A 15,525-nucleotide genomic window follows, 5' to 3' on the forward strand; every position below is an offset into this window, starting at 1 on the left:
TCTCCGGGGTCAAACCCAAAACCCTGCTTCATATTCTGAGCCCAGCTTTAACTGGGTTTATTATACGAGTGGGATTATTAGTTATTCTGGTTGGAAATGTTTGCATTCAGTAATCTAGCAAAAAAAAAAGAAGAAGAAAAAAACACCCTGAAAATGAGTTATCTTACCTCATTTATAGTGAGTCTTATTTTGAAAAACCTATTTCCAGCACCCATGCTTTCAGGTGAAATGGCCCTAATTATACAGGTGATTGAGACCCGGGAACATTTTTCAGGCCATTTACTTCAGGTCATCCAGCTGCAACCTCCTATTAAACATCTTGATGAGACAGGATTTAAATCACCCCCCGTTTGATTGGGGGTAGTTAAGCTCTTTATACTCTTCACTGTAAAATGCTAATTCTCCCTGAAAAGGAGTGGACAAGAATCCTCTGAGAGCATATGGAGAATCTCTCGTGTTAATAATTCAAAGGAAACGAGCAAAAATTAGTGAGCGATTGTCATGTAACCATTACTTCTGCAAATGAGATATTTGATTAGAAAGATTGATAATGGAAATATTTGAATAATTCTCTGACTGTACTGGAAACTGAACATGAGCTGACGTTTTATTCCGACAAACACATGAAATTCATACCGCTATCACCCTCCAGATTACGCTCGTTTCTTGCTTCTAAGGTTACGAAGCCCTTTTTATACAATAGTAGTCTCTCAAGCATGAACTCTAATGCCTAATTACACGTTAGAGGGGACCTGAAAACTCCTCACACACACAGAGGAGCTCTTCAGGTGCATTAGGTGAACATGACATTAACGCAATGGTAGACACAAAGCTTCGGGAACCACTCGAAGCATCGGTGGACCCTGAAGAGGGGCCAGTATTTCAGCCCGCGACAAAAGGCTGAAGAAAAACAACACGGGCCTTGCTGCGGCAGCGTCTAATAAAACCAAAATAAGCAGCTGCTACTCCGTGAAATGTTTTTCTTCTTCAGTGAGCCTGTTGCAGCCGGGGGAAAAGTCTGTGCACGACAAACATGAACCCGTGACAATGTTTGACACCATCGACTCCTCGCCGGTGGACAGTCGGAGATGAGACAGATTATGAATTCGATATTAACTCCAACCTGAAAAGGCCAAACTAGGAGCACGAGGCACATTTAATATCTAAACACGCGCCAGTCATTTGCAAGTTCCAATACAAGATGATTATATGTGTTGATACGTGGAGGCAAGAGATGAAAATGATGGGAAAATGGATCACGAGGCGGTGATTGTGGACAATATTAAACTGCACAAAGAAGCTTTTGTCCGCGAATTCCTCCAGCAGTTCAGGCAGTATTGCCTCTGCTTTAATTTAATATCTATTTATTTTACACCCATTGTGTGGGTTTTATTGAGGTTGCGCCTGCTTTATCGCCACCATCTCGACCAGAAGTGAAGGTCAGGAGAGCCAGAGTGCCTCTGTTTATTGGCTTCCATTGAGCCCATATGAGCTGATTTGGCTATCTGTTCTCGATATTAAGCTCCTTCGTGGTATTTTTGTGCTATCTGGGTATTGTTTATCACCACATTGAGCTATTCCATGTGTATTTACTGCTGAATTAAATATTCTTCATCACTTTTGTAATATCCTATCCGTAGGCTCATGCAGGATGTGAGAGTCCTGCAGGATGCAAGCAAATCCTTATGTAGACTATCTATGAGCTCAAGGGGGGGGGGGAACACAATATGCATTATATTTCATCATTGTTAAATATTATTTTCAGCCAACTCCAGCATAAACTTCTCTCTGATAAATCCACTCTAAAGGGCCACCTCTGAATAATAATTAATTCCTTAAATTCACCTGATTTTACAAATGTAATCATATACCTTAGAATTTGATTATTATATTTAATACAATACAACTTTACCTCAATGTTGAACCAACTACATGAGCTAGCTCTGAATTATTCCACGTTCCACACAAATTGATAAGATATGAGGAAAAGTGAACGGCTCTTAACTAAGAATGACTCATATTTTTCTTGTATTAAAGAGTGGACTAAGTTAGTTAAATATTTTAAATGCCATGATGATTTATGTCAAATGCAAACCATAACATGTAAGGATATAAATAGGGTTGGATTTTGTGGTTAATGTTTGGAATTTGCTTAAATAATTATCATTTTCTGTTTTTTTTTAACACTTTTTTCTGATATTTGCTTCGATCACAAGTTGGGAAGTAACGAGCTAAAATACATTTAATATAAATACAATTGAAGGTGGTGGTATAAGCCTGTGTTGACTGTTTTGACTAACTGACTAGACCTATTTTCTTCATGAATTTCTTTTAATCTGCAGATGAAAGATGATCATTCCCAACACTGTTGACAGAGGTTCAAAGGTCATTCTTGGACATGGAAACTGCACTACCATCTCACTACAGTCCATTCAGGAGCTATTTTGGTGCCTCTGATAATATCACATGATACTCATCATAAATAATTTGATCAAAATTGGAGATACAAGGTTTTTCATCACAGTGAGTACTTATAAATACTATAAGTACATTCTACTGCAAACACGTTATGAACACCAGAACGGCAAGTGTTTCCTAAACGCATCACGCAAAAAAACACACCGCTGAAGGGCTGAGTGACGTCCACTGACGTCATGTCCCCGTGGGGTTTGTAATTCGACGCTGCAGGTGGTGCACGTGGTACGTTGTTTACGTCTTCCAGGAACATTGGAAGTTCTGCCGGAGGAGGAGAAGGAGGAGGAGAAGGAGGAGGAGGAGGAGGAGGAGGTTGTGAAACAGCATTCCTGGATAGAGTTACATTGCTCAGCATTTGGAAAGAGACTTCTAGACTGGCGAAAATGTCGAGCTGAAACCCTCCGTTTTGTTTTGTTCCCACTCTTCTTCTTGAACGGCTCTTTAAACAACGCGAGACTTCATCAGTACGTATTGTTTTTTTCAGGGGTTCGTGCCATTCTTGTCTTGTGCCCTTTGTTCTCTCCACAGTGTCCAAGTTCAAGCGTTACAAGTGCCGCAAAACAAAGCGGTAGAAGTGGCAACAATAGCCTGGATGTAGCCGTTAGCATGCTAGCATTCAAACAGACTTTTGTGGTGTGTTAATGTGTAGAATTAGAACACGTTGTGTAGCCTAGACACCATGTGACGTCACGGAGGAAGTCAACATCTGAATGTGTGTAACTTTGTTGCTCAGAAAGTTGACGTGTTGCTATGTTGTTGTTGTCAGATAAAAGACTAGAATGCCTCAGCTTGGAAGCCTGTTCACTCAGTTTCATCTCAGCACCAAAGCTTCAGAACGAGCCCAAAGTCAGAGTCCACGTCAGACGCCACCTGACTTCATACAGCATGTCAGGTGAGTATGTGTTTGTATTAGAAATGTGTACTATGAGAGGACTTGTTTCTCCAGATGATGAACCCCCGCATCACTGCTGCGTTTTAGCGCCTTTCGGCTCATTGTTTTGGTTTGACAGCCACCACCAGCTGTTTTCCCTGAAGAAAGCTTTGATGAATCTGCTGCTACCACAATAGAGCGACAAATAAAAGTAGCTTAGAGTTGGAGAAGACCTCAAACTGAGCTAAAAGGAGAGTGAATACTGGGGTGACATCAGTAGGACGGACAGAAACGCAACTTAAACACATTTGCTGCAGCAATTTAACATGTCAATGTTGTGTTTGCAGCTTGTACTACTGCCCCTAGTGGCCAAGATAAAATCTATGAATGCAGCTTCAATAAGTATTGCACAAAATACCTAATATTTAATATATTTAATATAGGAAACTCACCGGGATGAGAAGGGAAGATGTTTACAGCAATCTGCGAGTCCCCGACCAGTTTCAGACCGCCAAAGACGACATCAACGTTGTTGTCCTCACAGGTTGGTATCTGGAATAAAATGGCTTTTTGTGTTAAATCTGCATGAGAAATATATATTTATTTTTATATATATGACTCAATATCATCAGAACGTTGGTTTGTATTCACATCTTTATGGCTGTGTTACCTTTTAAGTGAGGAGTGAAATGTTCACAGCTCGTCTGGTCATGGCAGGAAAAGCACAGGTGTTACTAATAACATTAACGATGCTCTATTAAAGTTTCCTTACGGAGCCAGCATGAACAATGCCAGCACCTTCACACTAAAGCAGCTAAATGGAGTTCAGCTAGCCATAGTTTTTCCTGTGACATGTCACAAATATTTTCATATTCATGTTACAGAATTGTGTTACAAAATCTCCAATCGTGATCAGTATATTATATATTCCTGTATGTATTTGTTCTAAAATGTCACTATATTTGAGTCTCAAATTGATTTACAGAAAATGTTTTATATCTTAATAGATGTTAGCTATAGTCTCTGTGGTATTTTTACTATTGTGTTCTTCTTCTAACTACAAGGCCAGGGGATCTTCTGCATAGATGTAAAACCCTGGAGGGGCACAGTGTCCGCTAACAACCAGAACTGGCATGTGCAAGTGAAGGAAGAGGACCAAAGCTTTACCAATACCTGCATCGAGCAGATTGAAGATCCCCTCAAAGCTATCACGGTAAAAAAAAACAACAACAAAAAAACATTTAGCTGAAATGTTGAAATATCATCATGTAAACCTAGATGTCAAACGGTCCGGCACACTCGTGTCCAAGGTCCAATCAGTTGTCCAGGACACTGTTGTTCATCCGAACTCCAGCCGGGTTAAGAGATGCGGAGTCACCGCAACAATTTATATGGAAATTTTTTGGAAACACTACAGCGGAGCTTTCTAAACTTCCCAAGTGGTCGCTCTTCATTTGAAAGGCCGTAATTATGTTTCAGAGGGAGGGTGAAAGCAGGCAGGTGCCTAAACACAGCTGTCACCTTATGTGCCCGGGTCTGTTAGGAGTCATTCATTTCCATCTCTATAGATGCTCGGTTTGGACTGGGAGCTTGACAGAAGAGTCTGATGGCAAACACACACACACACACTGCATTATTTAGGTAGTTCGGCTTGAATTGGACCTATTAACTTCGTTAATTTACACAAAGCAGATGCGACTCCGCCGTCTGTGCCTCTGTCTGCATTTGTCTGTCTTTTAGGTCATTATATAACTGTTTAATACAGAGGCTTCTTGAGACTGTACAAAAAAAAGTATTGTGTTATTGTGTATTGGTATCTGTTTCCTGATCGGTTTACTTCCCTTAATTGTTTTTCTCCAGACCAAGACCGCTAATTTGTGTGGCCATCTGAGGAGGAGTGGAGTGTCTTTGCGTCAAAGCCTCTTCTTCCCCAGGGTCGTCTTCCTCTCTCCAGACTGCGAGCTGGATGAGGAGCTGAGGAAGAGGAGGGAGCTGGTCTCCCACAGCCAGCTAGACGACTTCCTCAGATCCTTCAAGGAGGGCTACTTGGCCTGGATGTCAGACGCACTGACTCCATCCTGGCTCTCCGGTGAGCGGCTCCTTGTTTCAAAAATAGACTCGTCCACAGAAAAGTGACACTTAATTCTTGTTAATTCAGTCGCTTGTTTTAAGATGTGATGCTTTATTGTTTTTGTCCTGCAGGTCATTTGTCGTATAGGCAGATGGAGTCGGTGCGGGAGGTCCTGAGGAGGGTGGGGACGTGGGATCTGGTGCGGCTGCACTGTGGCGAGCAGCTGAAGGGAGACTTCCAGGGCTGCCAGTACATCGCTCTCAACCGGCAGGAGACGGACACGCTCGAGTTTGCCAGAGTCAAGACCCTGTCGGCTGACTCGCTGTGGGCCCTGCTGGGACACTCTCCTCAGGTCAGTCCCCTCTGATGAGCTGAAGGTTCAGTCTGTAAATGAGAGTTAAACGCCGTGTCAACGGCTCCAAATAATAATGGATAGCAAAGAAAAGCCCAACATGAACCGGAAGACCAGCAGGTGGCAGTAGTACTTTATGGCCGTCTGACTTTCAGGCATTCCCCTCTTGTTCTGGCAACTGGAAAAACACAGGATTGATTAAGGCTGAAGATTGCAGAGTGTCGAAACAATTATTATTATTATTGTTATATAATCAGTAATTAAAAAAACAAAGAGGGACATTTTTATTTAAAAACATGAATGTCAGACATGTGATTACCATACAATTTCTGTCACAAGACATTCAATTAAAGGAAATCTGGGGTAATAATGTTTTATTTAACTGCACAGAGAGATGATTTATAATTATCAAGCTATGTCAAACTAATTACCGGTTTTATTTTTTTGCCGTTTTAAAAACATGTTTCACTCTAGTGCACTCTTTCAGATAATTTCCAATTAACAGTCCTAGTGTTAATTGCTGCCTTAACTCTTGAGCTTTTTATTGAGGTAAGTCACTCTGCCTGCCTGCAAGGTACTCATTAGCTCACTTGATGGAATCAAGTCAATCGTGTGCTCATTGAAAGCATCATTTGCACTTATTCACATTCTCAGATCGGTTGCTAATTATTGTTTGTTATTGCAAGGTAATGATTTGGGTAATTAGTTACACGTCTCTCCGGGTGGCATCTCCCCAGTGTTTATTATATTTACACAATATGATAGTTGTTTTTTTACCTGAAATCATTCACAGACATTGATTTTTTTATTTATTTTTTAGTGCTTCAACCCTGCTTGTTAGAGAAATTAGTCGAATGAGTTGTTAGACAGACAAAGGTCTTAAGGTCCAGTGGGTACGACCGGCCAGCATCCATTACAGATTTTACACCCACCCTCAGCACCCAGTCCAGGCTTTCCTTTCACCCCCCCCCCCCCCTCCCACCCCTCACCCCAAACATCCAGACTGTATGTACTCTCGCCTCCAGCTGCTGTGTGTTTGATACATGACCCAACAATCATTAGACAGTCTCCAGCGGGCCCTTTTCTAGCCCAAGGGGACACACACAGTGACAACAAAATATATTATTTTCAAAGAAGTATTTGTAAATGGAGGCGAAAACCCCTCCCCTGTATTTCACAAAGAAATGACTTGGAGAACTCACGGTACATTTTCTGTTAAGGTGTCGATTTTGCTGAGTATGTTCAAATACAAAGACAAAATCAGATTCCAATTATTCACCACCAAAAATCGATGTACTATAAACTTAAGTAAAACATTTTTGCTTGTTTGGACTCCATGAGTGTCACCCGCTCTGTTTTTAGAAGAAAAAGAAAAAGGATCCTTGCTCGTGTGCAGCAGCTGCGAGGGGACGCTCGGAGGGGGGGTGGCAACGCAACTTGATATCTCCCCCAGGCGTATTTTCCGAGCCCAGAAATAATGCACGCATTTGATTTGTTACTTGTAAACACACGGGCTGGAAGATCTGCGATACGAGCCACAGTTTCACTCAGGCATCTGTTTAGCTGCAAGAGGTGGCACCAGATGCATCCGCAAAGCCACCGCGGTGGAGGCACTGAGGTGTGTTTTCTGTGGGCTTCGGTCAATTACTCTGCGGAGAATGGGATGTCTACATGTCCCCAAAGTGGAGAATGATTGAGTAGAGTGGCTGTAATTTATTAATTATGGTCTATATTCTTAGACCGCGGTTCTGGCTTCATTCAATTTGTATGGATTGAGGGGTAATTACGTTGGGTGTGTGCACGTGTGCGTGCATGTGTGTGTGTGTGTGTGTGTGTTCGGAGGAGAGAGAAAGAGCTAAAGATCTATTCATGTCATAATTTAAAGTGCAGGTTACTTATGCTGTTAATCTTCATGTCGTCTCCCCCGTTTGAAATTTGGCTGTTTCATGAGGTCTTTGTACCAGTTTATATAATCCAGTTTACTGTGGAGGAGTAAAAATAGAGCCCCTGAGTTTAAAAAAAAAAAAAAAGAAAGTCTCCTCACTCCTCGTCAGCATATAGAGTGTCTGCTAATTGCATAGCTGAGAAACAACAATTGAGTTCCTACGACCGTAACTTGACTACTGTCAGCTGATTAATAGAAGAAAAGCCACCAGGCAAAAGGCTGCAGATTTCCCCGCCAGCATCTCGGCGAACAAATGATCAGACCTCGGTTACCGTAGATACATGTCGTCTTTTCCGACTGGCTACAGATTCCACACAGATGAAGCTTGTTAATTTAACTCCACGCTGACATTCCACTCGGCCTGGCCATCTCCCAGGCAGCACGCGTCACAGGGCCCCGTAATGGACAGTGTGCTTAGCACAGAAAAGGCAGAGAGGGGAGACATCAACCGCTTTGTGGTGATAATGAATGGAGGCACACAAAAGGGCCAGGAGCTGGCCATTTACAAAGCCTGCAAATTCTCCTGTCTAAATAGAGAATATTGGCAGCCACTGCAGCTTTTTTTTGGTCTCTTTTTATGTTGAGAAAAAAAAACTATTCAGCCATTAAAAGAAAATATCTGAGGAACCCATTACAAATAATCATTGATATGTATCGGCAGAATCCTATGTATTACTACACGTTTCTATATGAACATGGCAGTGAACGTAATTTCTCTGAAAGCCTGTGTGCTTGTGATCCGATGCCGTGGTACCACAAAAATAACACATATGTTTATTCAGTTATCACATGTGGACAAAGAAAAAGATAGAAAGAAAGTTGTTTTGTAGATGTCGGGTTCATCAAGTACAGAACTAAACTGATTTCTGTGCTAAACAATAGAATTCTGAGGAATATCCCAGAAAGAAAGATCTCTTAGTTGCATTTTTTTTTAAAGAAAATTGCGAGGAAATTACCAGGACGTTCAGATTTCTGTAATTGCAGCGTCGCTCTCGAAAAAAGGAAACTGGAATTGGAAATAATTTGCACCGGAGTGTGTGTAGGAAGCTACAGAGGAAAGCTAACTATGCAATTACGCACGAGAAGGGGGTGCTGCAGAATCACAAGTGTCTGTAATGAACTAGTGAAGACACCGGCACTCATACAGTGGAAGGCAATGATAAAAAGCTGCCTTGTAATAGCGTGTGATTAAACTTGGTTAAAAAAATCTATTTTTTCACTCGGAGCCACTGTGAAGAGTCCCGTGGAGAGATTCTGCATCTGTCAATCTGAAGATGACTCAATGTGTTTCCTCCAAATTCATCACCCGGCGTGTAATACCAGTCATTTCTGAGGGCTCTTCAGGCGCTCTTTTGTTAATTTAGTTAAACATCGACCGGCAGAGTTCACGTTTTACACATTCCTACTTAACACAGGTGGGGATTGAGTTTCACTAAATTTGAATACATGTTTAAAATAAAGCTCCGGGCCATTAATATTCATTAGGAAATAATTTCTTTGAATGTGGAATGAGCCGTGGTTGTGCAAGACACACAGTAGGTAATACTATCTGTAATACCCATAAATATTGTATCTTATATTGTATACTGCATGCATTATACCCTATTGTATGTATGTGTGTGTGTACTCTATATCAAGATAATAATCTCAAGGTATTATCTGTTACCAGCTGGTCAAACATGAGGATTAAATGCCTTTTTTTAATCATATATGACAGTTAACTGAATATATTTCAGATAAAACAAGCAATCAGTGATGGCTGTTTTTTTACCATTTACTTATATTTTATAGAGTAATTAAGAAATGAAAGATAATAGGGAAAATAATAGTTAGTTGCAACCATTATGATATGATCATATCACATTAATACACTCAATAAATGATAACATTTAATTATCAAAGACCATATAAGCTTAATATGAGACGTTTCCTCTTAAATTAACGATCCTCTGACATCATCCAGTTTTGCATCAAATGCTGGATTTAGCATAAGTAACGGGAAACTTTACTTTGGCCGCTGGCCAAGGAGTTAATTTTAACTCGGGGGAGCTCAGCTATTTGTTTTGGGGATCCAGGATATTACAGTGATCCCCACGGTATCGGTTGTGAGATATGATCAATAGGGATTCATGAATAATGAAGAGGCCGAGTGGAGCAGAGACACTTAATTACAGCTTCAAAAGCCATTCTCGTTAATTGAGGAGAATAAAGGTGGTGAAGTGGACCGAACGGGCAACATTTTTTACCTGCGACTTTCTTTTTACTATTATTATACAGAAAGGAAAAAAAAAAAACCCAGCTCGTAGTCCCTGCATGCATTTCAGCGTTCGACATTTAATATCCTCGTTTATTTTGTGTGCGCGGATCATTTCCTCCGACCACCTGTGAGCAGACTATCGTTCTTTTAATGCGAGCGCTAATATGCTGCATGTCCAGACAGTGTGTGGCCCGCTGTGTGTGTGTGTGTGTGTGTGCGCAGCAGATACACTGTGTAATTGACAGCCCTGCCATCTGTTACAGTTATGTGAAATTATGGATAAACTAGTTAACAGACACTTTGGCCCATTGTCCGTTGTTTTGATAATCACCCTTAATAACGGACGGCATCAATATGGTCTTTAAACCTGATTTGGGAGTTAATGGAGTCGGATGGGGGCAGTCAGTGTATGCTCTCGGGGTAATGCTGTTAGAGATGTTCGTAAAGAGCAAATTAAATCAGTCATAGATTGTGCCCTCTCAAGTCAGCCAGACAACCAGACCCATTGAGGAGAGAAGGGAGGGGGGGGATTCATATTTTAACCTCGCGCAGAAAATGCACTTATGTGGGTGGAAATAAAGTCCGAGCTGGGTGAATGGATGCAAATGGTTATTGCAGAGAGTCTAATGGCTTCCTGTTTAGCCGAGGCCATGTTGGTTGGAAGCAGAGACCGGCCATGTTTTTTTGTTTCTTCAGACAAATGTAGTTATAGACGTTGACGGTAAACCAAAGTTTACGCATCTTGATGGATTCCTCCGCGTCAATTTTGATGTTGGAGTATTTCAAGACATTGTTGGACTGAGTGCATTCTGGGTATTAACTTAATCTCCTCTCACGCCGAAAAACTGCTAAACATTCACTCTTTCCAGATTCTCAAATGGGAGTATTTCCTGCTTCATCATATATCATTATAACATTAATACCTGCTGCCTTTGCACTCTTCCAAGATTGTAATTAATTCCGCTCAGTTAATCTACAGATTAACTGATAAGAAGACAGGTGTGGGTGCAAATATTTGTTGGCGGTAGATTATAAATCAGCCAACCTGACGGATCTAACTTCATAGAATTACTGCTAATCCAGCGATTCACACCTCTCTCTCTCACTCACTCAGGCTGTGAATTTATTCGCCCGGTGAGCCAAACCGCACGCCGTTTACCTAATTGCCTCGTTAAATCCATCCGAAATGACACTCTTGGTGCGACTCCATCGCGTTTGGCGCGTCGACAAAGATGTCTGCAGCGCCCAGAGGTGTGTGTGTGATGCTCCGGTGTTCCTCCCCATCTGCGTCTGGTGAGACACGGCGCGGAACAAAGAGCCCCGTCGTCTGAAGCCGGTGTGGCGTTACGCTCACTCAGAGTTCACCTGAAACACGGCACCCATGGCTCCAGGTAACAGCCCCCCTCTGAGTGATACCCCGTTTGGGATTCTTTGACTTTATCAAGGGAAGAATCTGAACTTTGTGAATGGCAGTATACAGGCAGGTGGTGACACGTCCCTCGCCCAATTTAGTAATTCCTCAGATTATTCCCACCTTTAATCGCAAATTCTCACATTTTTTATTCAACCATTAGATGATCCACGGTGTGATGCAACTTTATGGGTTTTTATTTCTCATTAAAGGAAGGAATTAGGGCTTTCTTGAGAATCTGTGCCGCAGACGAGGAAAACCCAGTGAGCTCGCCATCGGCCGTCGCCTTGAGTGTAAGAGGGCAAAAGGTGAACAGTGAACCAGAGGCAGGATTTACGACTATTGGCAGACGGTAAATAAGAAGACGGGAGTTGGTCTCGCTGAAATGTGAGGAGTGATGTCATTCACGCCGCTCCCCCGACACCGAAAGTGAGAGGCGGATCGGGGAGGGGGTAGACACGGTTAGGTGAGCTCTTAGCCCTTTGTGTGACACCCAACCTTAGCCCCAAGGGTCCTGTCCTCGCCATTAAGTGTTAGACACACACACACACACACACACATTCAGGCCTGTCTGCGTTTGAAATAGTGTAATTCTTGCACACTTGTGGAGAATTCACACTTGGAGTCAGTAGCTATATTCTATTGTGACACGCTGCATTCGTGTAAATATCCACTTTTATCTGCTACCGTAATGTAGATGCAGTGTTGTCTTTACCCTCAGACACTTGCCTCAAGTGGCTGAGAGGGTAACATGCAGTGGCAGTTCCTGTACCTGACACACCATCTCTGCTGAACTACACCTGGCAGGCAGACAGACAGGCAGGCGAGACCACACAGAACTCTCCTCTTTGAGCTCATGCCAGAGACGGCTGCATACTTCCTTCCTGTACGCGGCGAAACACGCTCAGTGCAGCAGTAAATCATACAGTATTTCTCTGTCGCTTCTCTGTTTGGTATCTTATGTTTTAACTTAACTGTGAGCCATAGAGGCAAGTTTCGAGGATCTGTTGCTATAGGATAGGATTTAAGCCCAAATGATACATGATCCTACAGGTTTATTCCCAATAATAATAATAATATCTATAATATGTTTGGAAAAGCCTCCAGTCTTTTAGAAACATATCAACTCAAAGTAATCCCGAAATGTGATCGCATCCTTACTTTTAGTGACAGAAACAGGAAAAATCTATTTATTTTTTTACAAAGATAGAAGTAGATGGAAGAGAGAGAGAGTCAGGGGGACCCAGGTAGGTCACCTGGTATACATTTTGCACAATTCATCCTCTTATAAAGACATATTCTCAGGCAGGATAGATACTATGGTACAGCATGATTATTACTGTGCATATTTCAAACCCAATTAGGGGCTAGATGCAGATTTCACAACATTCTCTTGAATAAAAATGGAATTTGGAGGATTGTGAAGTCTTCAATGCTTTCCCACACAGTCAGTGTTGCGTGTGCTTCATAGCCTCCCGTGCTGTTCTTGCCACAAGTGAATGGGAATGAATACGACACAGAAACAGTACAAAGATGGAAGTACTCAAGTGTAGTTCAATTAAATAAGTTAATTACTGATTACCCACTATTACGTGTCGGCTGTGATTTGTTAGAATAATTCCTCTCTGATGTCTTTGTGTCGGTTTACGCGCCTCTCTCTGCCACCAGCTGTCACGAAGCTATTTTTTTCATGCATTCTAAATTAATAGATACTCATTCTGAAGTGTCTGATGCTATTGTAACACAAGCCGTGTGGCGTTCGGCCAAGGCTGCAATATAAGACACAATTGTTCCCGGCGTTATTTTTGTGGGGGGGGGGGGGGGGTTTCTCGCCTTCTCCCCGTTTTTAATGCGCAGTAATAAGTAAGTAAATGCTGGAAAGACGCGTGTCTGAAAATCGCAGTGGCCTTTGTTGCGGATAATTAGGTTAGCAGCGAGAGCGTGCAGGTGTTGAGGGTGTTCTGTGTGCTCGTGTTGTGTTATCGACTTGCTCGTATTCGTAGGCTGTCAGGGGTGTCGCACTTCCCATCAGCCCCCAAAGCTCACCAACCTCTTCACTATTAAAATGATCACTTTCAATAGCAGACAAAGGAAAGAGGGAACATATCTAGTGCAGGGTATTCTCCCCACCTCTAATGCTTATCTGCCTTTTGATGTCGGCGTAATAAAAGGCCTATTGGGCTCCCACAATGACCTGCAAAATGGACAAGGGCCGATATACTGGGCTCTGACTGTCGCTACCATTAACTAAAAGGCCCAGACATTATGGAGAGCCGGGGATGAAAGAACACGGGGGGAAAAAAAGTAATAATTGAAAAATTGCCTAATGCTAAAGTGAAAGAAAATGGAACTGTGAAAAGGCACTGTAATATTCTGTTATCCCCTGTAAATGCAGCCAAACAAGAGATGCAGCGAGGCATTCTTTTTGAAATGGATGTGGTTCAATTACCTGCATGTCTAAATCTAGTTAAGGCTGCCATTGTCGGGCTCAAACATAACAGGCAGTTTTGATGTCATGTTAAAGCGTATTATGCCCTACAACCTACATAAAATCAAGAGAAGTATGACTCCATTCAAGATGTGAAGGGGAATTAAAAAAAAAAAGCCCACAGAGAGAACAAGGTTAATTTAATATGTATTCTGCTTCAGACTGCCGTTGGGATCAACGCTGCAAAAGAACGGCACAATATTTTAGCAGGAAAGTATTACATTTTTTATTTGTTTTTTTATCTATTTCACTAAGTAGGATCTCCGTTCAAGCATTATTACAACAAAAGGAGATTTATTTAACCTGTAATAAATTTAGCCAGGTAGAAACCGACATACATGGGAATGGATGCCAAAATAAGCATGAAATTGTTAAAAAATGAATTGATTAAATTAAAAAAGCTACTCAGCTGTTCTTTTGCTTATCAGTTGAGTCATTTTTCTAGTAAAATGCCTGAATATATTTAGGTTTTGGATGAAACAAGCCAATTTGGCCGGGTGATTTTGCCCCTAAAGCATAGATTTAGTGATTTTTGGCTTAAGAAGATTATCATGTTTTTTGTGGGGGTTTTTTAGATGTTGTTTATGTGACTTAATATTGTAATTTCTACTTATTTTTAAGGACTACATTTCAATTAAACAGCACATTTAAATGTAGTCGCTTAAATTCTGCTGTATTAATGGTAATATGTAACCAAAATGTGTATTTTGTTTTTGTGGATGCCTCACAATCTTACCTGCAAGTCACCTACAGTCAATAGTTTCTGGGTCAAAATGGACTACAAGTGTGACATTTTGATTTGTGTCCAGCTTTCAACAAGAATCAATACGTTTATACTGGTTCTTCAGTCTACAAGCCCCCGCACTGCAGAGGTCAAATGTGAAAGTCATGTTAAACTCAAGGTAGAGGTCACAAGGTCTCAATCAGAGTCATGACCCCAGCAAAAGTTCTGGTTTTGTTTTTTGCCACATTTGTATCAAAACTCAAAACCTTAAATGTGTGTATTTCCTGTTTTTCTTCCGACTCTGCAGGTAACGGTGAAACTGTACAGGCGTGGATCCGAGGGCTGGCTGGGTAGATCCCTGAATGCCACCACCACCATCCCCTCCAACACTTCTGTGATCTTCAGGATCAGCGGCGAGGAGGCGGACGCCAAAATCCCAGCAAACAGCATTCAGAGCATCACGCTCAGCAACTGACATCAGTCGGTAAAGAAGGCAGGAGAGGGAGAGGAGGCGTCCTTCATTTCAAGTATGCAGACGCAGAAAATAAACACGCTTAATTTAACTTCAATTTAATCAGGTTTTTACAGAGTTTCTATGCAGTGTTTCCGTTGTGTTATATTGTACTAAAAACACAAGTTCTGAATGTCTTTAAGTGAGCATTTATTCCCCCTAATCCTGCGATTCTCAGTGGCAATATTATGTTAATGAAGATGGTTTCAATTAGCCTGATTAACTTTCTCTTGTTTTGAAAAGGGGCTCGCCCACACTTTACACTGGCCATTAATTAATCATTACGCCAGCTGATTGTGTCACATCAGTGCAGGACTGAAGTGTTTAATCTGTTAATTGTGGCGGTTAAAAGCTGGTGGCCTCTGAGTGCCGAGCTGGCTGCTGGGGTTTAAATGGGCGGTGATTTACGGTCTGTTTGGA

The 15,525-nt window shown here is 41.7% G+C and overlaps 2 protein-coding genes across 2 annotated transcripts in view; one reads left to right on the top strand and one right to left on the bottom strand.

Annotated features, from left to right (window-relative positions):
* The window catches only part of bub3 (BUB3 mitotic checkpoint protein), a 347,592-nt gene that overhangs the window by 319,137 nt on the left and 12,930 nt on the right, over positions 1–15,525 (bottom strand). The gene's annotated exons all lie outside the window — the stretch shown is intronic.
* LOC311032783 (uncharacterized protein) lies at positions 2,781–15,122 on the top strand. The gene is made up of 7 exons (XM_084039821.1): positions 2,781–2,939; positions 3,242–3,367; positions 3,790–3,890; positions 4,411–4,559; positions 5,207–5,435; positions 5,549–5,769; positions 14,902–15,122. The coding sequence occupies exons 2-7, from the start codon at positions 3,255–3,257 to the stop codon at positions 15,067–15,069; spliced, it is 981 nt and encodes a 326-aa protein (XP_083895947.1). The 5' UTR covers positions 2,781–2,939; positions 3,242–3,254; the 3' UTR covers positions 15,070–15,122.

The sequence above is a fragment of the Eutrigla gurnardus genome (assembly GCF_963514095.1).
Source record: "Eutrigla gurnardus genome assembly, chromosome: 22".
Classification (NCBI taxonomy): Eukaryota; Metazoa; Chordata; class Actinopteri; order Perciformes; family Triglidae; genus Eutrigla; species Eutrigla gurnardus.